The sequence below is a fragment of the Trachemys scripta genome, chromosome 4 (assembly GCF_013100865.1).
Source record: "Trachemys scripta elegans isolate TJP31775 chromosome 4, CAS_Tse_1.0, whole genome shotgun sequence".
Taxonomy (NCBI): Eukaryota; Metazoa; Chordata; order Testudines; family Emydidae; genus Trachemys; species Trachemys scripta.
Window position 1 is genome coordinate 83377805 of NC_048301.1, and position 27628 is coordinate 83405432.

Below are 27628 nucleotides of genomic sequence, written 5' to 3' on the forward strand. Positions count from 1 at the left end.
CAGACCATTCATTAGGCCCAGTCAAATTTTATATGGGCACACACATTTTCACACAAAAGTACTGACCTGGGTTTCTATGATTGGAGGGATCATATCACTTGTTATTTCCAAGTATTCAGACAATCTTTGGGTATATGTGAAAATATTAATGAATCATGAATGATTAATTATCCAAAAATTAAAACCCGAAAGTCCAATCTTTATTTTTACATTTTAAAAGTTTCAGCCATGACCATGTGAAATATGTGACCAATCACACACCATGAATAACAAAATAGTGAATAGCTGAAGCAAACCATTCAGAATCATGAATAATACAGCTTGAAACTTATTTGTCCAAACTAATTTGGGTTTGATTAATTACAAATATAACTGGTAACAAAAAGATAGACCAGCTCTATAGTCTGTTCAGTCACTGGAACCATGCTGATCTTCAGAATATACTCTATCCTTGAATGTTGTGTTTGTAGAACCACTATTAAGTCAGTAGTATAGGAGTGGAGAGTAGTCAGTCCACATCTTCAAGTACAGGTTTCCCTTCCTTACTTTCTAGATTGGAAACCTGTAAGTAAACAAGGTACAGAAGTAAAAACAAATCTGCATTTAATTTCTGCTATGAATTTTAGATTCACACAAGGAATTGGGGTAGTGAACTGTGATTAATTTGAGCAAGATTGTTGTCAAGTTTAAGATGAACACCAGTATTAGGCCTAAAACTTCTGGAAGCTTTATAGAATTTTTGCAAAATTATCTTTAAAAAGCAAGCTTTGCAAAATGAAGCTACAACTTGTGGTCAAAAGACACCTACAACCAGACAACATTTTATGCTGACTCTTATATGGTATAATAGGTCATGCCCCCAGGTATGGTTTATTGAAACCACCTTTGGAACTTGTGGTTAAGAGATGCTGCAGCCAAAAAACTGATTCCTATGTGGATTTGATGCGCTAGGCCTTTAGATCATCAAAATAACCTCACCCACAATCAAGCTAATAGCCCATTTAGAGGTAAGTTACCTAGAAAACTAAGGGAAACCACAGTGGGCTACACAGAAATAAGCTAACTTATAAACTAAAACAATAATTGGCTACAAGAAAATAAGTAAGCATGAATTATACAGCCAAAGCAACAACACTAAATTTGGCCTAAACTGATTGGTTGAACTGCTTCAAAGCACAGAGGGCAGATGAGATTAAATGTGTAGAACCTCAGGTGGGGGTGGGGGTGTGTCTTGGTCTAAGAAGTTATTCTCTTTGATCAGTCTGACCCGCACCCCCTGAACCAAGGAAACCTGAACTGCACCGACTATCCGCACCTGGCCAATGCAGAGCAGTCGACTAAAGGGTAACATATTCTCGGCAGGGTAAGGTTTTAAAGTAAAATAGTCTGGTTGCATGTAAAATAAGGTAACAGAGTAAAGAAGTCTGGGTTGCTCGAGCTGTTTTGATCTCAAGTTGTACTAACACTATAGTATTAAAAAAATAAGTGTCGGAATAATTTGATCTCAGATTATATTAATGCTGCAGTATTAAAAATAGTCGTAAAAGTTTACTTGTGCTTGTTTTCTATGTTGCATTTATAGCTGTAAATCATTAAAAGCCTATCCTGAGGAATAATCAGTAGTTTTCATTTCTTTATACGGACACCACTTAACCTCATTACATCTGTGTTGGGTGGTGGAAAGCAGTGATCACCCAGAGCCCCATTTGGGCCCTGATGTATATCCCCTTCTTCTTATACCTCCGCATGAACAATGAACAAAGGAACAATAAGCCATAGGCCAGATTCTCAGCTGTGCCCAATAAGCACTGGAAACAGCAGAGAAAGGTGTATGCAAAAGATTTGCATCCACCCTCAGTCCCTGATCCTTCCGACAGGTTCTGTGTCAGCCCATGCCCCAATCACCTCACAACTGCTCTAAATTATGCCAGCTGCTCAAGGCCCCAGGGGCCATTTTGGAAGCCAGGTAGTAGTAGAGTGCAGAAGAGCTCTGGCCATGGAGGGTGGCATCAGAGCTGCACCACCTAGGAATTCCCTCACACTGGTAAATCTACCAGGGCGACAGCCCCTTTGTGCTGGAGGATGAAATGAGCCATAACTGCAGGTCTGGCGAATCTAAATAAAACCATTGTCTCAAGCTCTCTCCAATTAACATCTTATCTCTGGGCTTTGTGCTACAAACAACACATGACATTGTCCTCGAGGATGATTCTCTTAGGAATTACAAGTGAGTGGCCTGCAAGTGCAGAATTTCCAGGCCAAGGGAAACCCTTAGTGCACTCACTTACCAAAATAGACCAGCCTTGCCTTGCAGTATTATAAGAGGCCCTGTGATGGGGCATCTGCTCCACACTTGGCTCTAAGGGGTTAATAGAGCCCTAGGGAGGCTGCACCGGAGGCAGCCAATCAGAGAAGGGGTGAAGGGAGCAGCCGCCAATCAGGGCCAAGCAGGCTCATATAAAAAGGGAACTGCAGGGCACAGAAAGGCAGTTCTCTGCAGGGAGCCCAGGGAGGAAGGACTGTGTCTCTGGAGGGCTGAGAGAACTGCCAGCATCCTAGACAGAGCAGTGCTGCTAGCAGCGGCTGGGGGAGCGAGAGAGAGCTCCTGGCTGGCTGCTGGGGTTTGCAGGTGGATGTCTAAGACAAGGATAAAGAGGATGCTGTGGCCACGAGGAAGTGGCCAGACAATATACTGCAGTAGCCACTAAGGGAAGTGTCTGAACAGCAGACTGCAGGTCCCTCGGAAGTGGGGAGCACAGAGTGCAGCATAGCCAGAGGGCTGTGTTGCTGAAGAGGATGCCACGGTCCTTGGAGAGACGTGGGTCCTAGAATAGGAGTGACGGCGGCGAGACACCACCAGAGGAGGGTGCACTGAACAGAGCTAATCCCCACAACAGCCAGCAGGAGGCACCACAGTGCAGAGTGAACCCTGTAACATGCCCTTATTTTTGAGTCTTGTGAAAAACTTTCTGAAACAGTTACCAGCACAGGCTGCTGCTGTAATCTACTGGATAAGAAAAACTTAAGGAATGGATTTTTTTTTTTTTTTAAACTGGCCCACCTCTTTGCACACAGTTTGCAATGGCAAATACCTGCAGGCCCAAGTACATAAGAACATAAGAAAGGCCGTACTGGGTCAGACCAAAGGTCCATCTAGCACAGTATCCTGTCTACCGACAGTGGCCAATGCCAGGTGCCCCAGAGGGAGTGAACCTAACAGGCAATGATCAAGTGATCTCACAGGAAAGCATATGCCAACACATTGGGTCATTACAAGTCTAAGTGATATTCACTGTGCCCATAATATTTACAGGCACGAAAAGAGAGGCCAGATTTTTACAGTCTGATCCTACAAAAATATCCAATCCAGCTCCCACTGAAGCCAAAAGGAGTTTTGCCCTATGCTTTAATGGGAAAAGGCCCAAAATTATGAGTTGTGGGGTGGGGCTAAAAAAGGAATGCAGCATATGGTACCTTTTATCCTAGGTTTCCAGGGAGTCAGCTACTAGTACAGCATGCCTGACATTTCAGAGAGGTGGGAATTAATATTTTGTTCCATATGTAAACATATTCTTAAAAGCAACTGAAATGTAAAATCTTTGGCAGTGAAAATGCCGATGTGTTAAAATTCCTCAGCCAAGCACTTTTATGGTAAAAGAAAATGTATTGAAATAATGTTAAGGTTGTGACTGAAGCCCACAGAAAGCCAAGCAAGTCATAGTTACAGCTACCACTCAATTCTCTACACACCTCACAGTGTCAGTCTAAAAACAGTTGCTATATCCAGGCATACAAGGTCAAATTAATCCTCAGTGTAACTCCACTGACTTCAAGGTTCAAAGAGGGGATTGCTGTAAAGGCAGATGGGCAGACACCTTCACTCAATTTCCCAGCTCTTACTGAATTTGTCACACCATTTTAGGTCCCAATCCTGCAATCAGGTCCGTGTAGATAGACTTCTGTTACTGTGTGCTGGCCCGTTGCTCTGAATGGGCAGGAGTTCATAAGCATAGCTCAGTGGTCCCCAAACTTTTCAAGGTTGTGTCCCCCCTTAACCCTGTCTTCCCCACCCCAGGGAGCTGTAGCAAGGGACGTGGCTCTGGGGTCAGGGTGGGGACACCCGGACAGAGGTAAAAGGAGCCCCGGCCAGGCCGCATTGGGGGCTAGGGCTAGGGCCGGGCTGGAGCAGAGCTGGGTGAGGAGCAGGGCTGGGTGGCACTCCCTCCCCGCCCTTCCGTGGAGGCTCCCCCAAACATTCCTCCATGCCCCTGTTAAAGTAACAGTTAAAGTTATTATGCTCTCCTAAGAATTAGATCATAGGAAACTTGTCTATGTAGACATACTGGAACTGAGCTTATTGCATCACAAATGATTTAAAATAAACCTAGAGAAGAAGTGAACTATGCTTACTTGTTTATCTATAGACCTGAACTGCCAGGACCAGGTGGAGTTGTAAAGGAAAGGTCTCAGGTCAAATCGGTTGTCGTCAGGACTGTAGTTTTCAGCATGATAGGCAGGTGTGAGGGTGGTCATTTTATGTCTGTTAATTGAGTACATCCTGAAAAAATGCTTCACCTTGGATGCCACCTGGTGTACAAAACACAGTTTCAGATCAACTGAAATTTCTCAGAACTTAAACACAATTCTAGATGAGCAAGTTACTCTGGAGAGAGCTAATTCACAAATCCAAATTTATATATATTAGTTACCACTACTAATGTATCTTACCACAGAGGAAGCTAGCTATGTAATATGCATTTAAAGTATCAGAATGCACAAAAGTGTCACAATGAAACACACATCTGTACTATTTTGCTGTAAATGTTTCTTATAAAGGGAGATGATGGATATCCCAGGGGTTGGGGCACTGGCCTGGGTGGGAGACCCAAATTTTATATCCTGCTCTGCCATGGACTTCCTGTGTGACCTTGGGCAAGTCACTTAGCTTCTCTGTGCCTCAGCTTCCCATCTGTAAAATGGGAATAATAGAACTTCCCTACCTCACAGAGGTCCCAAAAAGGGCACTGCTGGGATAAAAGCAAGTGCCCATTGAAATGTCATGGAAATGACACCCCTCCAACCAATTCTGTCACAGGATATGTGGACGTGGATTTCTTTTAGGTGTTTTGAAAATCAAGAGCCACCTTCTCTCCTGCAATATATTCATGGTACACCCATTAACTTCATGGGGACTGGGCGCATATAAGGGAAGGCAGAATTTGGCCTTGCATGTATAGATCTAAAAACAAACAGTTCCCTTCAGAATACCTAACTGTTGATCTAACAGTCTGCAGTATAGACAAAAGGCTGGAATCACTCAAGGATCTGTGCCAGCTTGTAAAAGCAGAAAACAGCAAAACACAACAGACAGTGGCTGCTGTGTGATCAGTGTCAGTGGGCAGGTTTCCACAGAGAGATTTCTCTTGAAATTTGATCTTTTCTCCTTTAACCTTTCTAGGGTATTTCTAAATACAAGAGACTGATTAAGCTGTTCCTCTTAAGTTATGAAAACTACACGTGATCTTTTTCCAAGCGCAAATTCTGTTAATGGAGGATTTTAAATACAAGATTTTTTTTAATTGTTACCTCTCTTGGGGTACAGATCTCCTTCCACATATTGATCAGCTTACAAAACATGCTGTAAGGTCCAGCCTTGGCCATCTTCCTTAGTTTGCCATAGACTGAGAGCTCTGTGTAGGTCATCCCCATATCTTCCTGAAATATCACACACAAAAAGGGCACTGAAAATGTAGAACATGAGTCAGATTGCATTATTTTATAGGAGACTGTAATAAATTCAGTTAATCAGAGAAATACTAATTAGAAAATCCATCTCCATTTAAAATAAGGACTGCAGTGGAATTTCAGAATTTTTTTATGGGAATATATTGCATCTAGCTAGCAAGAACACTTCTTGAATAAAAAGGATTTTTCCTTCTGTGGTACTTGAACACAGGCTTCAAGTCTGCAAGATAAACTTAGATGTTGGCCTTCTGCTTGAAGACAAGAAGAGAACTTCTGCCCTGACTTACCCTCCACTTTCCTAGAAACACTCTACAGTTCCCTAGAATTTAGACCATCCTTGATTTCAGGGGAGTTCTGTAAGTTTGAACACTGATCTCATATCCAACTAAATAAAGAAAATGAAGAAACAAAGTTCTGGGGCCAATATTTCCGAAAGTGACTTGTGATTCTGAATGACTCCCATTTTGGGGGGCCCAACTTGAGAGGCCTTGAAGGGGACTGATTTTCAGGAAGGGCTGTGCCTTCACCCTCTGAAATACAGACCCCTGAGATATCTTGAGTGGAGCACCCAAAACTCAAGGCATCCAAAAACGCATTACTTTTGAAACTCTTGGCCTGTATAAACAAGCCTGGTGCCAGATATTAATGTTTACAGACCTGTTTTGTGGAATGGGTTATGAGACCATTCAAAAAGGAGAGAAACTTATCTTAGTCATAGTTTGAAGAGGGACAGCAACGCCACTACTGAACAAAAAACAAGTTGTGAATAAGGCTTACCAGAGCATTTTTTAAAGTCATTGCCCATTACCTCATCAGTTTGAGACACTTGTCCATCCGCCAGGGGCTCTAACTCTGCAGTTGGTGGAGCTGATATAATACTGTGTAGGAAAAAGCATTCATTCAAACCAATCCCGTTAGCTGACTGGCCTGCTAAATATCAAGTGCTTTATTTAAGTTCATTTGGGGAGCACAACCTGCAAAATGATCGCGAAAAGAAAATGGGACATCTACTAGACTACTGCTATTTGTGCCAAAAGCTCTCCCAGATGCACAGAGTGACGCTTATTGTAAACTCATAGTTATAATATATTTTCCTGAGTCAAGTCTGAGTATAAATGGAATAAGGACCTCAGGATTCAAACACAACACCAATCAGTTCTGCAACTGAAAGTTTTCGATAGTTTGTGCTACTTTCACAGAAACAGCAAATAAACAGTCTTGCGTCCATCTAAATCCCTGTCCAGGCTAAGGCTGAAAAAGAGCATAGCCTTGCCTACAATGAGTTTTTGCCAAGAGTCTCTCACTGTTGAAGCTCCCCTTATGGTAACAACATTGGGAAAGCTAGTATAGAACAGCTCCTGAAGCTGACCGCATTAACACTGTCCCTTTTAAATACACCTCTATTCCGATATAACGCGACCCGATAGAACACAAATTCGGATATAATGCGGTAAAGCAGGGGCAGGGCTGCGCACTCCAGAGGATCAAAGCAAGTTCGATATAACACAGTTTCACCTATAACGTAGTAAGATTTTTTGGCTCCCGAGGACAGCGTTATATCGGGGTAGAGGGGTAATATAGTGTAAAAACACAGGCAGTCATAGCAGCATGGTCTCCACTAGCACCCTCAACCAGCTGATGTTAGCAATGATAGAAAAAAGTTGCCAAAAAATAAACCCAGGTGTAGATACAGCCCTAGTAGCAATCATGTTTAAACATAGTTGCTAGCACAGTTATGGCATAACTTCCTTGACAAATATTCACTTGGATTTATTTTGCAAGAACCATAATATATCCTTGTTTTAAAGCTATGCTAAAGACTACAGAGTTTTGGTAGGTATAGAGGGCCAATATTAATAGTGCTATTAGGCTGCCTGGTTTTCAGAGAAAAATCTTTGTCCACACTGATCAGGAAAAATATACTAGCTGCAGCTACATTTAAACACAGAAGTTATTATTATTTATCACATGTATTACAGTGGCGTAAGAGGTTCAGAACTGGAGTTCCATTATGTTACAAATGTGCACACACTGTAGGAGAGGAAGAGGAGTCTGGATGCTAAAACAGGGCCTAAGAATCATTACTTGACCACTCACCTTCTGAGTGCTGTAAGCTGGAAGTTTTCCATACAATACTGTATGAAACTTCTCAAGTCAGTCTTGCTGATTCCACCAACAGGATTGATATCGGCACTGGAGCAATCGTACTTAGTCAAGTATCCGTAAAGACTGAAAGAGAATAAGGAACTTTATATAACAACCAAGATTATAAAAATAGGGCCTTTTACGTTTTCATGTGTATTTATAAGGCTATCATTTTTTTAAAGTCACTGGGACATTAAGGGCTAAACAGATTATTGTTCGGATGTGGTAGTGCTACTCTAATGCCCATTATGTCTCTGGCAGGGAGGTGATAATATTTTAATACCTACTGCAACTGCAGTTAGCGTTGTATGTATTACAAGTGAATTGCAAATAAAAACAAAACGAAGACTCTATTTCCTGAAGCAATGTAGGCTGACTGCCTCCCAGGACTGGCATAAACCACTTCTTAGAGCCCTTCCCTCTTGAGGTCTCAACTTTCCTGGATAATCCAACCACTCAGAGACCACCTGATCTCACCTTCTTGGGAAATCAGAGGGGTAAGTAATTTACAGGCTACTCTGAGGAGAGGCAAAATAGTCCAGTGAATAGGACACTGAACTAGGACTTGGGAGCTGTGGGCTCTGCCTCTGAGCTTCAGCATGACTTTGGGAAAGTCTCTATGCCTCTATTTGGACTGTAAGCTCCCTCTGCAGGGACAGCTTTAATGCAGTGTGTGTTTGTACAGAGCCTGGACTAAAGGGGCCCTGATCTTGATTGGGGTCTCTAATGTTTACACTCCAACATAAGACTATGCTTTAGCCCAGGCTTACGCCAACCCCCACTTGGGTCTACACTCCAATTACACTGACCCAGGGTCCCAGGACTCTGCAGAGCTCTAGGGTCAAAGCTCAAATGAAACCGGGACCCAGGGTCCAAGCCCTATTGCTTTGCAGTGTAGATGCAGCGCTGCTTGACTTGGGTCCTGGGACTCATCCAAAAGTATCCCACAATTCCATGGGACAACTTCCTTAGTCCTCTCTATCCCAACAATCTGCAGTCCACTCTACTGAAAAGGGAAGCCATTCCCCCATACCCTTAGCTAACAATAGCAGCTCAGGTCAGCATTAACCCATTCTCTTCTGATCACCCATCTGCAAGCACACTGTCAGAGAGCATCCTGGGTTAGGTGGGTTATTCAAACTTCCTGTAACAACAACCCCTCAATTCTCCAGCATGTAAAGCATGCAGGGCAGGCAGTAAAGTTTTCCCACAGTGCATCACAGTCCTAAGGCTAGAGTGGTCACATTACAGGAGACTTTGGGATATGGTAACTTTGACTCAAGTCTGCGCACTGCAGTGTGGATGCCTGAGCCCTAGGTTAGACAAGTCTCAATGTAGGGTTTAAATACAATGTAGACACTTAAGCCCAGGGTTCTGTAACACAAGTCAGCTAACGTGAGTCCCACTAACCCTGGGCTTACTTAAGTAAGTCTGACTGTTGTTTTGTATTACATTGCAATGTATTGACGCCCAACTCCCCCATTTACAATGTGAGGATCTGCAAACTGTAAATCTAATTCTGATGCCTCCACCAACCAATGAAGCAGGGCATTTCACACAAAAACAACTAAAATACTTCCTTACTTACCTCAATAGCAACTAAAATCCCACCTTTCCAGGCTCCCACAGTCACAGGTCACCTTGTCCTTTGTGATGCCCCATCATACTGTGACCAAGCTACTAAGCTTGGTCCTGATATTTTTAAATATATTGCATGGCTTCCAAAGTTGTTGGGGTTTTTTTTTTTTAAATCTCTAATAATAAAGGCATTAAAAAGACAAAATATTAGCTTCACGTTCGTTTTCTATTTACTATCTGGGTCACCTTCGCTACTGAAGATTGCTGAGAAAGGAACAGCTGTTCTTTTTATCAAATTACTGCACCAATTCTCTAATGGGCATCTGAAAAATGTCTACTGATTTGGTTCAGTTCATGTTTTCATTGATTTCAGTACACTCATTTCATTCTTAATTATATTTTCTGGGGCATTGGTATATACTGTCATCCAGTGGAGTTACAAAAGACTGCAGTGAATTTGACTCCCAATGACTTGTCAATAGATTTCTAATATTCACCCACCTTTCGTCCACATTGGCTGATCCGAGCACCAGAAGCCCGCCAGGCATCCCGCGAGCCCAATGACTCAGCTGAGCAAACAAGTAGGCAAGGACCATTCTTATTCTAGCCTACAAATCAAATTGAGAAATAAAGCAGATTTACAAAGCAAACTTCATAAAACAGAATTCAAAGTCAAATTCGAATGTCCACTAGGAACTACGATGAGCCCAGCATACTTCAGAACTAAGCCACATTTAGAACTCTGGTCTCTACAGCTGACTAGTGAAGACCGCAACCCAGTGTCACTTAATCCCCAAATGTTAGTATCAGAAGGGTTGTGTGGGGTGGTTCCTTTGGGGCAACAAAAGCATACCTGCACATTCTGTAGTGCCAGATTTTCCCTGCTGCTCCCTCCATAGACACGAAACTGGGGAGATCTGCCCATCACCATACTGAAAATCCCCACAATGGCTTTCACTGCCACATCTATGTTTAGATTTATATGATAGCTGAAAAGATTACAAGCACAAGTAAATCAGTTTGCATGCGTATGACTAGGTAAAACAGTATAAAACAAATGGTTTTAATTTTGTCTTCCTTATGTGAAGAAAATAATCAAACCCTCAATTCTCTAGCATGTAAATCAAGGACACAGGACTAAGGCACTAAAGCCTACCACCACCTAATATCTGGCTTCTAGACTTGGGGAGCCTGGAGTGCAGACTTTTCAAATTCAGTAGACTGGTTTCCTTATTCTTCCCCCAGTGCCTACCCCCACACATACACTCAGGTATTAAGGGCTGTAATATTCTACTTACCACCTGTATTACTCTCAGACTGGTCTTTTAGAAAACCTGAAACTGTATATGAAATCTTAACTGCAACATTATTTAATCCAAGTATTTCTTATTCTATACCTGCCTATTTGTTCAGCCAACAATTTGGCCCTGTTGTATGTATCCTGGGAGGAGTTCTCGCTAGCCATGTAACAAGTGGTGAAGATATGTCCACAGAATTCCTGGGAATCCTCAGGAGTATAGGTCTCATCATTCACTATCCTACGTACATCGGCCAGCACACCTTGATCTGCAGACAATGCAGTAAAAGTAAAATGAGAAATCAGATGAACCATCACAGATACCTTGTACTACTGCTAATAATACTTCGCTCTTCCATAGCACCAATTATTAGAGGATCTCAAAGCACTTTACAATCATAAAGGAACTAAGCCTCCCAACAACCCTTCACAAAATAAGGTAACACTTCATTTGTTGGCATTTCAAATGTTCTCAATTCCATCAAAGAGAATTATTGAGTTTGCCGCTGGTTTTGCATCTATAAATATAAAAAAGTTTTGTCCCATGTATTACAAAGAGGCTTCATAAGGATGAAATGCTAATCCAGTACAAAGCTTATGGACTACTTCAACCCAATTTCAGGGCTTACCTTTCCTTAAGTATGTGTGTGAGATTTAAGCACGGCTTAAGAACTGAGCTGGCCGACGTACACAGTTGAATTTCACCCAAAATGAACAAACTCTCCCACAATAAACTGGAACACCAGACCCAAACATCCCAAAATTTGGATGATAAATCCAAAGAATAATCCAGATCCATGGCAATGTATTCTATGCCTTGACCATAAGTGAAGATATACACTACACATGTAGCTACACACGGCAGTAAAAGGCTCTGGCAGTGGGATCTTGGCAGGGCAAGGCTCTGGCAGCTCCCTTCTGCCAGAGCCCTTCCCTGCTGTCGTCTCCTGCTGAAGCCTTTCCCTGCTGCTCTTCCCCTTCCTCCCCCCACTGCAGCTTTACATTGTGGCAGGGAAAGGCTCTGGCAGCAGGGAGGTAGAGAGACACTACACTGCTGAAAACAGCAGTGTCAACGTAGAAGGCACTACTTGGGCATATAGAGAGCCATGTAGAGTATACCCTCAAGGGTCAGGCATGTAGGGCACTCTATTCTATTCACCTAAGCCATGCCTCACTATTTACACTGCTATTTATACCCCCACTAGCAGGCATGCTGCATGTGTACTCCACACGCCATAAGTGTGGACATGGTCAGCTATGAAACTCAGGCTAAAACCCATACATACAATTTGGAGGATCTTTGAAATCTGGATCCACATTTTGGCTGGGTTTCTCAAAAGGCATCTAAGGCAATTAGCTACCACACTCCACTGAAATGTAGCGCTTGGGCCTGATCTCTAATTAAGCACATGACCAGTATGTTGCACCTTATGTACTATACTAATGGCTAATATTCATCTACCTCTAACCATTAGCAAGCTTGGTTACTTTGACAAGGACACACATACACACCAACTTACTTCCATTCTTGACTGCAAGGCAAACCTGGCGACACATAGAATACACAATGCAAGCTGTAGCAGAGCTGTCAATTCCACCACTAAGCGGTAAGAGAAATCCTGCCTTAAACAGCAAACAATGGAAAAAGCTGTAAGAAGTGCCATTGTAAAAATGTATTTTACCCTTCAGAAACAATATGTTCAGCCCATTCCTGTGTCCCTCCCTCAGGTGAGTTATGCATGCTCCAGCCAGCAGGGCCAGTCAAGTTTGGTAGTACTTCGTTGGAAAACAGATCTAGCAAAGCATTTCACACCCTTATCACTTTGCATTGGCTAACCAAGCCAAGTCTCAGGTTAAACCTTTTACTTTGATGGCTAGAAAAAGCTGCTGAACAGGTCCTCACCCTCTAGCGTGGTTAAGGAAAGCCAATTAAGAAGAATGGCGTTCTTAGTATCCAACCCACGCTGTTTAATTTGGATCATTGCTTAATGTGATCTTCTGCTTATTTCAAAACACAATCTTTGGAATCAAGCCACTAGTATGTTTGTCACTTTTTTTTGTTCATCTACTTAAAATGGCTTTTGAGAAGATGGAAGGTGATCATCAGCATTATTTTGGCAAGGAATGGTAAAAGCAGTTACCTTGCAATGGATGCAGTATGTTTTCTTTATAGTTAGGGACCATCTATTTTTAGAGAGCTGTAACTGACTAGTACTTTTTCATGTCTCTCTGTAGGCACTCAACTTCTACTAAGATTTCATCTGTGTGCATGTTAGCAATAGTTGAATATGTTGCAGATGCAATAAACTGTTGTTGTGGGTTAAATCTTAAATTCACTGTCCTATTCATCAGTAGTTTACATGATAGTCACCCTCCATTTTCATGTTACAGGGAAAGCATGAGTAATGCGCCTCTCCCAATAACAGCCATAATGGGCCCAGTCTTACTCCCACAGAAGCCAATATCAGTTTTCTACTGGACTTCAATGGGTGCAGGAGCAAGCCCAGAACTGGCAAGAATACAAGCATCACAATTCAGCACTTGTGTGATGTACAGCATAGAGATGTGCATGATGAAAAGAGGGCCCAAAACTAAGCAGAAGAAAAAAAAGTCAACAGCAACATGAATACACAAAGGAAACAGATTCATGAATGAAGCTCTTAGAAGGAATTTCTCTTGAGGGATCCTAAACAATCTGGCCAGATTCAGTGCTGATTTACACCCTACACAATTCCACTGACTTTAATCAGATTGCAAGTCAGCAATGAATCTGGTGTATTGTTTCTGGGTACAGGGTAGAAAGGATGTTTTTATCATGCCATTAAAAATATGTTGCTTGCAGGAAACTGGAGCACCAACTTAGGTTACCAAAAAAACAAAAACAAAAACAAAAATCCCTTTGTCTATGGGGGTTTTGTATTGAATTTAAAGAAAGCAGGACTGGGCACTAACAGATTTGAAGAGAACAGTTAGACACACCTTGAATAAGTGCTTTAAGCTTGAACCGAAGATACTAGTGAAAAGTCTCCCAGAATAATCTTGCTCTAAAGAAATCTAGGTAGAGGCAAGCTACCTATACCGTTCTTATGGTTAAAACATAAGACGACAATGTTGAAAAGAGAGTTCTTACCTGATTACTGCGTCTTAAGTAGTCCCAAAGCCAGCATGCAGGGCCAAGGCTGAAAGTTATAAAATATAAATATTAGGGCTGTCAAGAGATTTAAAAAAATTACCGTGATTAATCGCACACTTAAACAATAATAGAATACCATTTATTTAAATATTTTGGATGTCTTCTACATTTTCAAATATATTGATTTCAATTACAATACAGAATACAAAGTGTACAGTGCTCACTTTCTAGCTATTTTTTATTACAAATATTTGCACTGTAAAAAACAAAAGAAATAGGATTTTTCAATTCCCCCCTTATAAGTATTGTAGTTGAACTTACAAATGTAGAATTATGTACCAAAAAACTGCATTCAAAAACAAAATAATGTAAAACTTTAGAGCCTACAAGTCCACTCTGTCCTACTTCACGTTTAGCCAATCGCTCAAACAAGTCTGTTTACATTTGCAGAAGATAATGCTGCTCGCTTCTTATTTACAATGTCACCTGAAAGTGAGAACAGGCATTCACATGGCTCTGTTGTAGCCGGCATCACAAAATATTTACTTGCCAAATGCGCTAAAGATTCATATGTCCCTTAATGCTTCAACCGCCATTCCAATCCAAAGCAATATGGACCGACGCATGTTCATTTTCATCGTCTGAGTCAGATGCCACCAGCCACCAGCAGAAGGTTGATTTTCTTTTTTGGTGGTTCGGATTCTGTAGTTTCCACATTGGCATGTTGCTCTTTTAAGACTTCTGAAAGCATGCTCCACACCTCATCCCTTTCAGATTTTGAAAGGCACTTCAGATTCTTAAACCTTGGGTCGAGTGCTGTAACTATCTTTACATTCGTCCCTTCTTTGCGTAAATCTCACATTGGTACCTTCTTTGCATTTTGTCAAATCTGCAGTGAAAGTGTTCTTAAAATGAACAACATGCTGGGTCATCATCCGAGACTACTACAACATGAAATATATGGCAAAAAGTGGGAAAAACAGCAGGAGACATACAGTTCTCCCCCAAGGAGTTCAGTCACAAATTTAATTAACGCATTATTTTTTTAACGAGTGTCGTCAGCATGGAAGCATGTCCTTTGAAATGGTGGCCGAAGGATGAAGGGGCATATGAATGTTTAGCATATCTGACATGTAAATACCTTGCAATGCCAGCTACAAAAGTGCCATGCGAACGCCTGTTCTCAATTTCAGGTGACATTGTAAATAAAAAGCGAGCAGCATTATTTCCTGTAAATGTAAAAAACACTTGTTTGTCTTAGCCACTAGCTGAACGTGAAATAGGACTGAGTGGACTTATAGGCTCTAAAGTTTTACATTGTTTTGTTTTTGAATGCAGTTATGTAAAAAGAAAAAAAAAAATCTACATTTGTAAGTTGCACTTTCACAATAAAGAGATTGCACTACAGTACTTGTCTGAGGTGAGTTGAAAAATAATATTTTATCATTTTTAGTGTGCAAATATTTGTAATAAAAATAAAATACAGTGAGCACTGTACACACTGTATTAAGTTGTAATTGAAATAAATATATTTGAAAATGTAGAAAAACATCCACAAATATTTAATAAATTTCAATTGGTATTCTATTGTTTAACAGTGCAATTAATTGCAATTAACTTTTTTAATCACGATTAATTCTTTGAGTTAATCGCGTGAGTTAACTGCAATTAAATCGACAGCCCTAATAAATACTCCAGAACAGTTATAAGAACTATTTCATATTTAAAAATCCATCTTTATTGATCTCCTTTGTTTAGACACTTTCCCGTTAGGAATTTGCATACCATCAAGAAATAATTTTAGTGTCCAAATTTTTTTTAACCTTACCAATAAACTATGCAACAGACTATATTTTCATTTTGAATAAATTAATTTCCCCACCTCATTTATGCTTACCAGATTTCTTCCTCAGGACTATGATATCTCCACTGGATTGGCTCACAGATAGGTACATATATATCATCAGAACGTGACAGAGCAAAATTCACTTTTATTCTGGGATAGGAATTCACTTTGCTTGCCTAATTAATAGAATAGAAAATTTGAGAAGTCATCAGTTTTAATGTAGCATTTATCTATAAAAGCATTAAGTATTTCAACAGTCTCTCTTTCAATAATTGAAGATGTGTTGACTCAATGACTTATTGAAATTCATCAAAGAGCACAAGTTCAACACTTTTGAAGAATTCTTACCTCTAGGTTACGACATGAAATTTCTGCCCTATAACTTCGAACATCTTCTAAATCCAGCGTAGCAACCAAGACTTCCTGGCGAAAGGCATTTAAAATTAGACATCCGACACAGGTACAGAATGGCTTTCCAAACCCAAATGTACGGTACAAAGAATTGTTTAAAAAGGGATTCAGTCATTTACATGGTAGATATTTCCTGCTCAATCTACTTATGAGCATAAAACCAGTGACTTCAATAGGATTCCTCACATGAATTAAATAAGAACAATTTATACCGAATGCACTGGACAATAGACTATCCCACAATCCCTGCACGAGAAAGTTCATACTGACTTAACAAGTTTCTTGTTTGCACAAGGGTTTGCAAAACTAGGCCTATAATTATTACACTCTAATTGACACCTTTGTGTCCAATTGCTTAAATAAGCACATATAAACCAACAAGGCCTGCTCCTCACCACCATGATATCCAAACCTCCAGGCCTGGTCTACATGAGGATTTTCAGAAATTCTTCCCCTCCTGCAGTTCCATCACTGCAGGCAAAACAAGAAGTGCTAGTGTGGATTGGGGGCAAGTGATTATTTTGCTTGCCCCCAATTGTGCCATTGTGACATCTAGACCCCCTTGGAGCAGGGTTGGATAACTTAGTAAAAAGGCACTTGCCTGGTCTATATTAGGGCATCCAGCCTTCCTAGCACCAATGGAATTGAACCTGTGCTAGACCAATGGCGGGAGAATTTCTGAAAAGCCTCAGTGTAGAAGCAGTCCCACTGACTTCACCTTGCAACAAGGTCTGAGAGAAGGATAGCAATGCCATGCTGAGGGAGACCAAGGAGTGAAATGAATCTCGCAGTGTCAGTCAGCCTGAGTTTATTACCACATCATTCAGTGAAAACTGGGATCCTTGAGCAATAGTGTCTCCGTTCATAGAAATCATGGCACAACCATCATAGTACAGACGATCACCATCACAGCCTTTCTGATTGGCTAAGACGTAAATCCCACCACTCTAAGAAGAAAAAAATATATATATTTTTTCAAAATATAACAGTTTGAAAACTATGGATTGTTAAAAGGTAAACTACTGGTTTCTTTTGCCCCCTCCCAAGTCCACTCTCCATCTTTACATTGTGACTAATTTAGGGACCATTCCTTCCTTTTCATTTGAAAAAAGTGCTCAGCACTTTGTGGGCCCTGTGAAAACAAATAATATAACACACTGGCTAAGTGTGTTACATCTCCCTCAGATGGTTGCTACTGGCAGATGGAGTTGCCTCTTTAGTTCAAGTAGTAGAGGCCTCTACTTTAGAATTGAAATTCAAAGTTCAAGATAGCAGGTGTTGCAAAAATAACAATAATTCTTTATAATAGAGAGCTTGGCAAAGTGAGGAAGAAATTATATTTGGATGTCTTGGGGGCACAGCAGATACTGTTAAGCAAGCAAAGCATGTTAAATTACTATGAAGAGACAATCATACACATACTAATCACTTTTCATGGCTTAGCTTGCCATTCACTGGCTTGTTCCCCTCCACCTCATCTCTATTAAAAGCAGATACAGTTTTTACCTAATCACTGAATATATATTTTTTTAGATATAAAAAATGCAAAACATCCTAACATCTTAATTTTTTAAAAATAATTTGCTTTAGAAAAAATTATCATTTTGCTAATCTCCTCTGCAGTTATAAACCTCTGAAGGCAAAAGGATAAGCTGAGGTGACAGGGAAAAGCCTCAAGATTTCAATGTAAATCCAGATCTTTATTTTCCCTTAATGGTATAATTACTGATATTTCTTCAGCTCTCATGTCAATATGAACATTTTAATTAAGATCAGAAAGGAGCCTGTGGCTTTAAGGGAACCACAGAACTTGTGCCCATGCTAGGAAATCTCTCCCCTTCACTGAGTGGATTATAGCCAAGTAATGAGCTGTCAATCCTGGTAAATTTGCACCATACAGTATGCATGCATATTTTGTTTAGAGCTATATCGGTTTACAATTGATTACAATTTTTTTCTGCATAAAGTGGATACAACATTTCATGCTTTCAACAGTAAAATAATTAGTCACTCTGAATGGTGGTTTTGTCTCTTTAGTGTTATAGTTTTTTGTTTGTTTTTGTTTCTGTTTTTTTAAAAGGAACCAAGATAGAGAAGAATCAAAGGTGCCCATTCTTTGGATCTCACCTCCCTGGGGCTTGGTTGAATTAAATACACCCTGGTTTAAGATTTTGCTGACTCTCCTTTGTAGATTATATATATGAAAAGAAGATTACAGATTTAGCTTTCCAATGCCATCAAGCCTAATTACTAGCACAAGCAGGCAACACTATGCCCTTTCAGAGTAGAGGAGACTACCCTGAAAAACTGGGGTAAGTAATGAAGAGATGAGTTGGTCTTTAAAAAGACCTACCTTTGCTGTTGCAGAATTTACCACATTCACACGGGTGTGAGCTTTCCGCAGCACATGGTGACTCCCTGACGAATTAGTGAAGATCTCTACCCCATCAAGCCCCATTTCAATATGAGGGCTGTAAAAATAAGAGACAGTACAATACTCAGCTGGCATTTCCTCTGTGTCATTTGTTATTAGTTGCCACTAATTTTGTCTCTTTGCCATGCCTAAAGTAGTCCACTGCCAGTTTAATACGTGTCTTGGTTAGTTCAAATAATGAAAATATTTGCTAAAGCATCATATTTATTTCCCTGCATTGCTCTGTTCCTTTGTCATGGATGGATTGTTTCCAGAGAAAAGGAGGGGCTTTCATCATCCTCCTTTAGGTTATCAAATGCCATCCTTCTAATTCAAAGGAAGTCACCTGTTCATATATTTGAATATATTGATCCCAGCGAAGCAAAAAGATCAGATGATCCTTCTTTGAGAAGAAAGATTATTTCTAACATTGAGGAAATGAAAGCATTCCTCCAAGGTCTGTAGCTCTACTCTCTCCTTCTCAGCAAACCCCACAGCACAAACAAATAGATCGACTACAGTCACATGACATGGAGATGAGAAAATGAGCATGCTGCATTTTTATTTTTAATTCTTTTTTATGGGAAATCGGTTGAAAATATACTGTTATTAAAAGGACAATCAATCACATCATTGAAAATTTTGCACTTTCTATAGCTACAAGGAACAAAGGATGACTAGAACTGGAAGAGTTTAGAGAAACATTTACTTTTTTTTTTCCTATTTGTTTAATTTATGCATCTGACAGCATTTTGTATTATAGTCAGTTTCACTGTTTCCCCTGCATGTCAATTAGTTCCCCAATCCTGCCTGCTAATCTGAAAAGACCGGGACCCTAGGTAGTTTCTCCCTTGTAAAGAATTTTAAACCTCTACAGGAGAACAGAAAAACTCTTATATAAAAGTCTAAGGAATTTAAAAATTAAAACAACGAAATTCAGGACACTATTTAAAGGGCACTTAATTTGGGCACTGGAATTTACTTTCCCCATAAGCAGGAAAGAAATTTCCAGAACCTCAGCTGAATACCCTTTAAATAGTATGTCTTGAATTTTGCATGTCCTGAGTTAGCTTAAGCTATCTCGCTATGCACTGCCTGCACTATTAAGTTTTTTAAAAAAATAAAGCTGATAATTAAAAATGAATAAAACCTAAATTAAAGAGTGAATAATACACCTGTAGATGAGTGTGCAAGTGATATAATGAGGGAGGTAGAATTCTGCAGTGTGGAATTAGTAAGTTTCTCTGAATATGGAACAATGATTGGGAGTATCTTTCCTAATTCTTCACAAGACACACAAAACCATAGTGGAAAGGTTTGGTTCCTTATGTATTATCCTTTGAGACACTGTAGTACAATGAAACTCCTGGTTTACGAACTGGTTAATTAAAACTCTCAAGTTCATCTGTCATCCCATCGGGCACACAGAGTTTTCAACACTGAAACTGTAATACATAAAGACAACAAAATTCTTTGTCCCATTTACTTAGACACTCCCCCACACACCCTGCATGCATTTCTTGCTCCTTGTTATGTTTTGATAATCCAAGTTATGCTGACATTTTCTGAAAGATTTTTTCCATAGAGGAACATTAACTGGCTTTGCAGAGGCACCTCTCCTTTTGGCAGCTTCAGAACATGTTTCATCCTATTTTTCATTCATCTCTCTGCCTTACCTATTTGGTGCCCACAGCTCTTCACAGATTTCACTCCCTAGGCATGTATCTTTGGTTGCTAGCACTGCATCACCAAAAGGAACAGTTTCCTGAGGAAAACAGAGAACACAGACATGCATGTTTAAACAGGGGGCCTTGTCTAATAGGAGTTAAAAAAGTAATCCCCAAAAAAGAAAAATACTGAACTACATAAAATTAGTATCAAAGCAAAAGAACAATGCACATTGTCTAATCTCAAACTGATTTTACTTAGAGATAGGGCCAAACTGAAAAATCCAGATCAGATTCTTACCTCGCCCAGAGTTCCAGTGGTGTTAGGAGCTAGGGTTTTGGTTCAGGCCCATCTCTTTTTAATTAAAGATTCTGGAGAACAGGGGTAGCTCATGCAGTTCTAGAAGCCACCCTCAGATTTAACAAAAAGGTGTGGCCATAAGTCAGAGCTGCCTACTTAGGCCTTGGCTACACTCGGGAATTCACAGGGCTGCCGCGGCAGCGCTCTGAAGCGCGAGTGTAGTCGAGCCGCCAGCGCTGCGAGAGAGCTCTCGCAAAGCTGTATGTACTCCACCTCTCCGAGGGGTGTAGCTTGCAGTGCTGCGAGCGAGCGTGCAGCGCTGCAGGCTCTGATTACACTGGCACTTTACAGCGCTGCGCTCGGGAGGGGGCGTTTTCACACCCCGAGCGCAACAAGTTGCAGCGCTGTACAGCGCCAGTGTAGCCAAGGCCTTAGAGATCAAGATGGAGCACTTTGTGCTGTAACATGCAACTGTTGCAGGTTGCACTTGTGCATGAAGCAAGGAGAAAAACCTGTTCTATTTTGGGAAATTCAGGTCTGATCCTCAAGCTCCTGGTAAGCAGCCAATGTGATCCTCTGTTGGGCAAACTTTGGACCCTCTTGCCTTGCTGCAGAACATTAACATTTAAGTAAATAAGGCTAAATTATTCACTCATTCTCACAAGTAACTAAAACTTCACTGAAACCATTGAATTTGCATTGTTGTGACTGACAGCCGAATTTGGCCTAACAGTTTTATACTGTCATTAAGTTCTTTTTGATTCAGTTATGTCTAGTTGATACTAAAACAAGATCAGAAAATACATTCCTTAAACGCACCTGTCCTGTCACCTCCTGTATCATCCTGGGGAGAAAATATTCCTCCACAAACCTAAAACAAATTATACAAATCAGCAATTCTCAGAAATAAATGTTCTGCTTTAACTCAATGCTATAGTCCATGCTAACCTGATGTTTCATAGAGTTCAAGGTCAGAAGGGACCATTATATCAATACACATGGATCGTGCCACAAGGTGGACAGAAATCCATGCTCCATTCTTGAGGTAGAATCTTCTGTAAACATCTAGAGAAGATACCCAGCTGGACGTGGGTTTAGATCCGTAAACAGGCTGGGACCCTTCCAACCCTAGACTCCATGGAAAGGCTTCTGCTTGGTCTGAAGGCAGTCAGGGGAAGCGGTATGGGGGGAAGAACACGGCCACATTGGCAGCAGACTCTCATCCTTAAAGAGCCTCCCCTCCATGCATGGCAGTACGAGATATAAGTTTAGTCCTATTTAAAGAGCTTTCTAAATGAAATACCTTTTTTTTTTTTAAATGGAGATATACCATCTCCTAGAACTGGAAGGGACCTTGAAAGGTCATTGAGTCCAGCCCCTGGCCTTCACTAGCAGGACCAAGTACTGATTTTTGCCCCAGATCCCTAACTGCCCCCCTCAAGGATTGAACTCACAACTCTGGGTTTAGCAGGCCAATGCTCAAACCACTGAGCTATCCCTCCCCCCTCCTTAAGCTACCATTAGGTGGCTTAAATGGATTTCCCTTGCTGCTGAACCTGCAACAGAAATAATGCATTGGAATGGGCATTTCAATCCCTTTGTTGTGACTGCAATGGCAAATCCATGCTTTTTAGCAGCCTTAGAAGTACGCTGTAGACAACCCACCGTGCTCTGCTCCACGGAGTAAACCATCGAAGTTCCCTGTAATTTCCTGCATTTGCCAGTATCATCTTTGGTCTGATCAGAAGAATTTTCCTTTATAAAAAAAAAAAAAAAAAAAATATGGAGAGGGAGTTTAAGTACTTACACTGCAGCAAGGGCAAATGAGTATTAACAAATGCTAAGTTTCTATTTATTTTTTCAGTATGTTTACTTTGCATATTTGAAAGCAATTTGTATATAGCCATTTTCACTGTTTTCCCTTGCATAGTCTATCTGTTTCAGCTTCCTCTCTTGGTTTTGTGGGTCTGTCATGCAGCAGTGGGGAATTTTTGATGTTTCCATTAAAAAGTAAGATGTCATTGTAAATAGAAAGTTCACAAAAATTGCTAATCTCTTTGAAATTAACAGACATGAAGCTGGTGTTGTCCCTTTAAATATAAATGTGTTGCCATATGATTTGTTTTCTATTGATAACTATATACCAAGAAGTTAACCTAACCTGTGACTACAAAAGGTATTATCTAGATAAGAAATACATACTTGTTTAAAAAGATGACTCTACAGTTGTAGCGAACATTTCTGCACATAACAGGCCTGTTCAAAGAAGAAAAAAAAAAAAAATCAGTGTTACCTGAAGCTAAGTTAATTTAATAAAACAAGCTGATAATTGAAAAACACTCCAATTAAAAATATCTACTACATTACAGGAGATCTGCTGTAAATGTGATATATATTTTAGCATCCTTTGCCACATTTGACTTGTGTGGTACCTCTAGCTGAGTCAGCAGAGTAGAAAAGCTGACCTTATATATTTAATTTTTAAAGGATGCAATTCAGAAACACTTCACTTAATTCAGGAAACCTGACTAGGGATCAGCACATAATTGAAAACATTTTCCCTAATGTCAATGTAAGGTTGCTTCTACTCATGAAGGTAGTTTCTCTGTGATAGCTAGCTAGGATCATAAAGCCCTTGACACATATTTATAAATAGAGCCTCAACATTCCTGGGATATATGCAAGTATTAATCCCACTGGACAGATGGGTAAACTGAGGTACAGAAAGGTTGAAAGAATTGCATATAATCACACAAGTTCATGATCACCTAGAAATAAAACCCAGACTTTTCCCAAGAGTATGCTCTAAATCCTAGTGATCCTTCCACTCAAATCTCTTTAAAAAAGAAAAAACTGGGCTTTTTATTTTTCAAACTTAAAAATAGTGAAACTACCTAGTTTGTATCCAGAAGAAAAAAGAGAGATTTCTAATGGTTCTTTTTTCACTTTCATACTGCAGCTCTTCCCATGTAAAAACTTCATGCACAGTAGCAAAGCTCCTGGTACTGGACAACAACATTAAATACAGAGGATAAGTTTTGAAAAGTGCCTTTATGACTCAGGAGCCCAAGCCCCATTTTTAAAACAACTTAGGCACTTGGAAGCCTAAATCACTTTTCAAAGTGGGGCTTAGGAGTCTAAGTCACTAAGGCACTATTGAAAAATTTTCCTATCTACACCTACAAGTAAGGTCAACTAGCTACATCATTCAGGGCTACGAAAAATTTCACCTCCCATTCAATATAGTTAGGTCAACCTAACCTGCACTGTATACCCTTCCATCGACCAAGCTACCACCTCTTGATGGGATGGATTTACTAAAGCAACGGAAAAACCCTTTCTGTTGCTGTACTGTCTATGCTACAGTGCTCAGCAACGCAGCTGCAATGCTACAGCTGGGCCACTGTAGCTCTAAAGCAGGGGTGGGCAAACCTTTTGGCCCAAGGGCCACATCGCAACTGTATGGAGGACTGGGTAGAGAAGGCTGTGCCTCCCCAAATAGTCTGGCCCCAACCCCCTATCTGCCCCCTCCCACTTCCCGCCTCCTGACTGCCCCCCTCAAAACCTCCAACCCATCCAACCCCCCTGCTCCTTGTCCCCTGACCACCTCCTCCTGGCACCCCTGCCCCCATCCAACCTCCCTGTCCCCTGACTATCCCAACCCCTATCCACACCCCTGCCCCCTGACAGCCCCTCCAGGACCCCACCCCCTATCCAATCGCCCTCTGCTCCTCGTCCCCAGACCACCCTCTCCCGGGACCCACCGCCCCTAACTGCTCCCCGGGATCCTACCCCCTTATCCAACCCGCCCTGCTCCCTGTCCCGACTGCCCTCCTGACCCCTATCCACATCCCCGCCCCCTGACAGGCCCCCCGGGACTCCCACTCCCAACTCTCCCTGTTCTCCATCCCCTGACCACCCCACCAGAACCTCAACCCCATCCAACCGCCCCCTCCTCTCTGACTGCCCCCACAGGACCCTTACCCAACCCCCCGCTCCCTGCCCCCTTACCAGGAGCTCGCAGCCATGACACCTGGCCAGAGCCAGCTGCGCTGCCCAACGGGAGCGGTGGGCCAGAGCATGGCCCACGCGGCTAGGGTGACCAGACATCCCGATAAAATCGGGACTGTTCCGATTTTTAGCTGTTTGTCCCGCGTCCCGACTGCTCTCTGGTCGGGATGCAATTTGTCTTGATATTTCGCTCCGCCGGCGGGTTTTTTTTTTTTTTTTTTGCTCCGCTGGCAGCACTCGGCATTTTTTTTTCCCCCTTCCCCCCAGTGTCCAGATATTTTCTTCCTCTGATCTGGTCACCCTACACATGGAGGCGTGGCTGCCGGGGAGGAGGGACAGCGGGGAAGGGGCCGGGAACTAGGCTCCCCGGCCGGTAGCTCAGGGGCCAGGCAGGACGGTCCTGTGGGCTGGATGTGGCCCGCGGGCCGTTGTTTGCCCACATCTGCTCTAGAGTCCTTGCTATCCAGTAGTGTCTGCTCAGACAGCCGGGTCATCTTTTTCCAAGGCAGCTACCCCTTCGTAATAATTACACAACACTTACATTCCCACGTCACAGATGATGTCTTGAGTGGCAGGAGATTCCAAAAGCTTTGCCAGAACTTCAAATGAATGTAAGAGTGTATCGGACTCATAATAGTGATCTGAACAGCCATAGCCACTATGTAGAAAAAGATATGAGGCAAAAAATTCAGATGAGATCAGAATTAGACACAAGAAGCCACAACCACTTAAGATAAAAACAACCTCCCAAACATATGGGCACAGAACACAAAGAAACTATATAGTTTATCATTTACATTGACAGCATTTAAAATTCTACAGTATTGTTGTTGAAGTATTCTTTTTCACAAAAAATAACATGGTTTAAAGGACAGAATTGAACATTATATTTATCATCTGGAATTTTCATTACAATAAACTTAATAATTGATGCCACTGGGAGTTGTAAAACAAAGAACTCAATCCTGCACCCTTCGCTACCATTAACACATTTTTGCTCATATAGCCAATCCTGGGGTTTAAACTGCAATTTGCATACTATTACACAGAGTATTCTGCATTACAATTTGTTCTTGACCATTTGTTGTTATTGTTAGTTATTCTGTTGATGAGCAATATATACTTCTCCCCCTTGAAAAGATACCAAATATACAGTAATTAAGATGGTCTCACCAAATTTCAAGCTCTGGTCCAAGTCTGTATCTTGCTCCTTTGTATTTTGCTATTTCAATACCTATAAAATGGCAGGGGGGGAGGAGTGGGAGAGAGATAAAAGACAGAAAACATTAAATGGTAATCTAACCTGTCAGTGTGCAGAGGGGATCCCAGCATTGGACATATAGTCCCAGGTTTCTTTTAATGGTCTCCATCCATATAACAGTGTCATCCTGTAATCTTTTAGTCCATTTGAAGTGTCACTATCCTTTTTGTCTCAAGTTTATTTAGAGGCAGATTTTTCAGAAGAGCTCAGTTTGCATTTAGCACCTTAACAAAATAGCCAGATTTTCCAAGGTGCTTAGCAATAACCTCTTCATTTACATATCTAACTGTGAGCCTTAGCCATTAGAGCCTTATCATGACAGAGGGAAGCTAATATATAAGGAAATGGGTCAGAAGGGGCTGTACAAACTAAAGCAGTGGTTCGGTGCAGTGCTTGCTACACACTTGAGGCTGCAGCAGCTCCTCCACACAATTATCACATACTGCGAGAGCTCCACAGGTGCAAGAACCAGAAAACAGGCCTTGCACAACAGATCACCTCCTGGAAAAGAGGGGCTAAAAATCTACTGTGCAAACACTGATGCTGGCTTGACCACTGAGAGCTTCAGCTGCCTCTCTGTGCCCTACCACAAAGGAGGGCATCATAGAGGCAATTTCTGAGCTGCTCAGAAAGGGTCCTTTCTGCTCTGGTCAGGAAGGGATTGGGCCTTAATCTTCACTCTTCTCCTTCCAAGCAGCACCTCCCTCCTTTCTTCCCATTCTTCCTTTCATACAGAGTGGGTCAGCTGGCAGGACAAACTTAGGCTTTCCAGGTCCCCAGAGTAGCTCCTGGTATCACTTTCCCATGGCAGGGAAGAGACACAGGGAGCTACACTGGGGACCTGGAAAGCCTAAAACTGTCCTGTCAGCTGACCCACTCTGGCTCAAAAAAAAAATCCCATTTTAATTCAATCAGGGCAACAACATCACCCCCTGCGCTGAGTTTAGCTAGACACCAGTGGGGCTCAGGAGTTCATGGACCGCCTGCCTGGGGCTCAGTTCTCTAGTCACCCCCCACTGCAGCTGCAGTCCCAAGATGTTGAGAGAAATCTCCCTCCCCCGAGGCGTCACCGCTTCCGCGCTAGGTGACGCCTGAAGCCTTGCCCCTAACCTGCCCCCACTTGCTTTTTAAAATCCGTGCCAAATTGCCATCAAAATCTAGAGCCCACTGGTTGAGGGCACAGGTAGCCACAGTCACGGTCCTGCCCATGGCTGCCGCTCCGCCCCTGCAGTAGGTTGCACGCAAAGCAGCCCCCGCCCGGCCAGCAGCAACAAACTGCACTACTAAGCGCTTCCGGCGGGGCTGACATGGTTTTACTTCCTGCCTTCCCTCCTCCCCCGATCCGAGCTCGGGCTGGGTGCCAGGCACTGAGGCGAGAACCTTCAGCACAGCGTCCAAGGGGCCCTGGCAGGCTTCTGTTCCCCGGCTGCTCGCGTCAGTTTCCAGCTCTCAGGCCCTAGCAGCAGGTTGCAATGTTTGGAGAAGATTCCCTAAACTCCGCAAGGGAATCCAAGCAAATTGTATGGGAAGGGGAGGGAGTGGTCATGAAAACATATGTATTAATAGTAGAGGTTTTAGTAAAACTTTTTAAAAACAGCTTTGGGTCTAAACTATCTTAGGGGGCCCCTTTAAAACAAGCAAGCTTCTGCTTGACCAGCTAATCCATGTAATATTTGGATTGTGCCATTCATTCAGTGTATACAGGGTTCTGGTATAGAGCTTTTCAACTTAAAAAGCTTATGTTTTGTTGTTTAAAATACAAGGTGTAAGGCCCCCTAAATGCTTTAGTGGTGGCAACTGATATACATTTCTAACAAATA

The 27628-nt window shown here is 41.7% G+C and overlaps 1 protein-coding gene across 2 annotated transcripts; it reads right to left on the reverse strand.

The window, feature by feature from the left end:
- Nucleotides 1-178: 178 nt before the first annotated feature.
- On the reverse strand, nt 179-27090 carry NADSYN1 (NAD synthetase 1). 2 transcript variants are annotated; one of them, XM_034769774.1, is made up of 21 exons: nt 26933-27086; nt 25721-25781; nt 25089-25205; nt 22739-22792; nt 22202-22291; nt 21356-21407; nt 20245-20333; nt 18509-18626; nt 16971-17102; nt 16093-16167; nt 15796-15920; nt 13896-13944; nt 12286-12388; nt 10866-11034; nt 10322-10457; nt 9970-10076; nt 7843-7974; nt 6554-6623; nt 5587-5715; nt 4411-4587; nt 179-562 (listed from the first exon to the last, which is right to left on the reverse strand). In XM_034769774.1, the coding sequence occupies exons 1-21, from the start codon at nt 27015-27017 to the stop codon at nt 509-511; spliced, it is 2124 nt and encodes a 707-aa protein (XP_034625665.1). In that variant the 5' UTR covers nt 27018-27086; the 3' UTR covers nt 179-508. The 2 variants fall into 2 exon arrangements, with proteins under 2 accessions (XP_034625665.1, XP_034625666.1); XM_034769775.1 differs by lacking the exons at nt 179-562; nt 4411-4587 and having other exon boundaries at nt 5605-5741; nt 26933-27090.
- Nucleotides 27091-27628: the final 538 nt, after the last annotated feature.

What these genes read in the sequence shown, in the direction of transcription:
- NADSYN1 (XM_034769774.1), bottom strand. Translation starts at nt 27,017, where the DNA reads ATGGGCAGGACCGTGACTGTGGCTACCTGTGCCCTCAACCAGTGGGCT. An exon ending in ATCATCTGTGACGTGGGAAT is followed by an intron (nt 22,793 to 25,088) that starts GTAAGTGTTGTG and finishes TTCTTTGAACAG; the next exon opens with GCCTGTTATGTGCAGAAATG. An exon ending in AGATCTGTACCCCAAGAGAG is followed by an intron (nt 4,588 to 5,586) that starts GTAACAATTAAA and finishes TTTGTACACCAG; the next exon opens with GTGGCATCCAAGGTGAAGCA.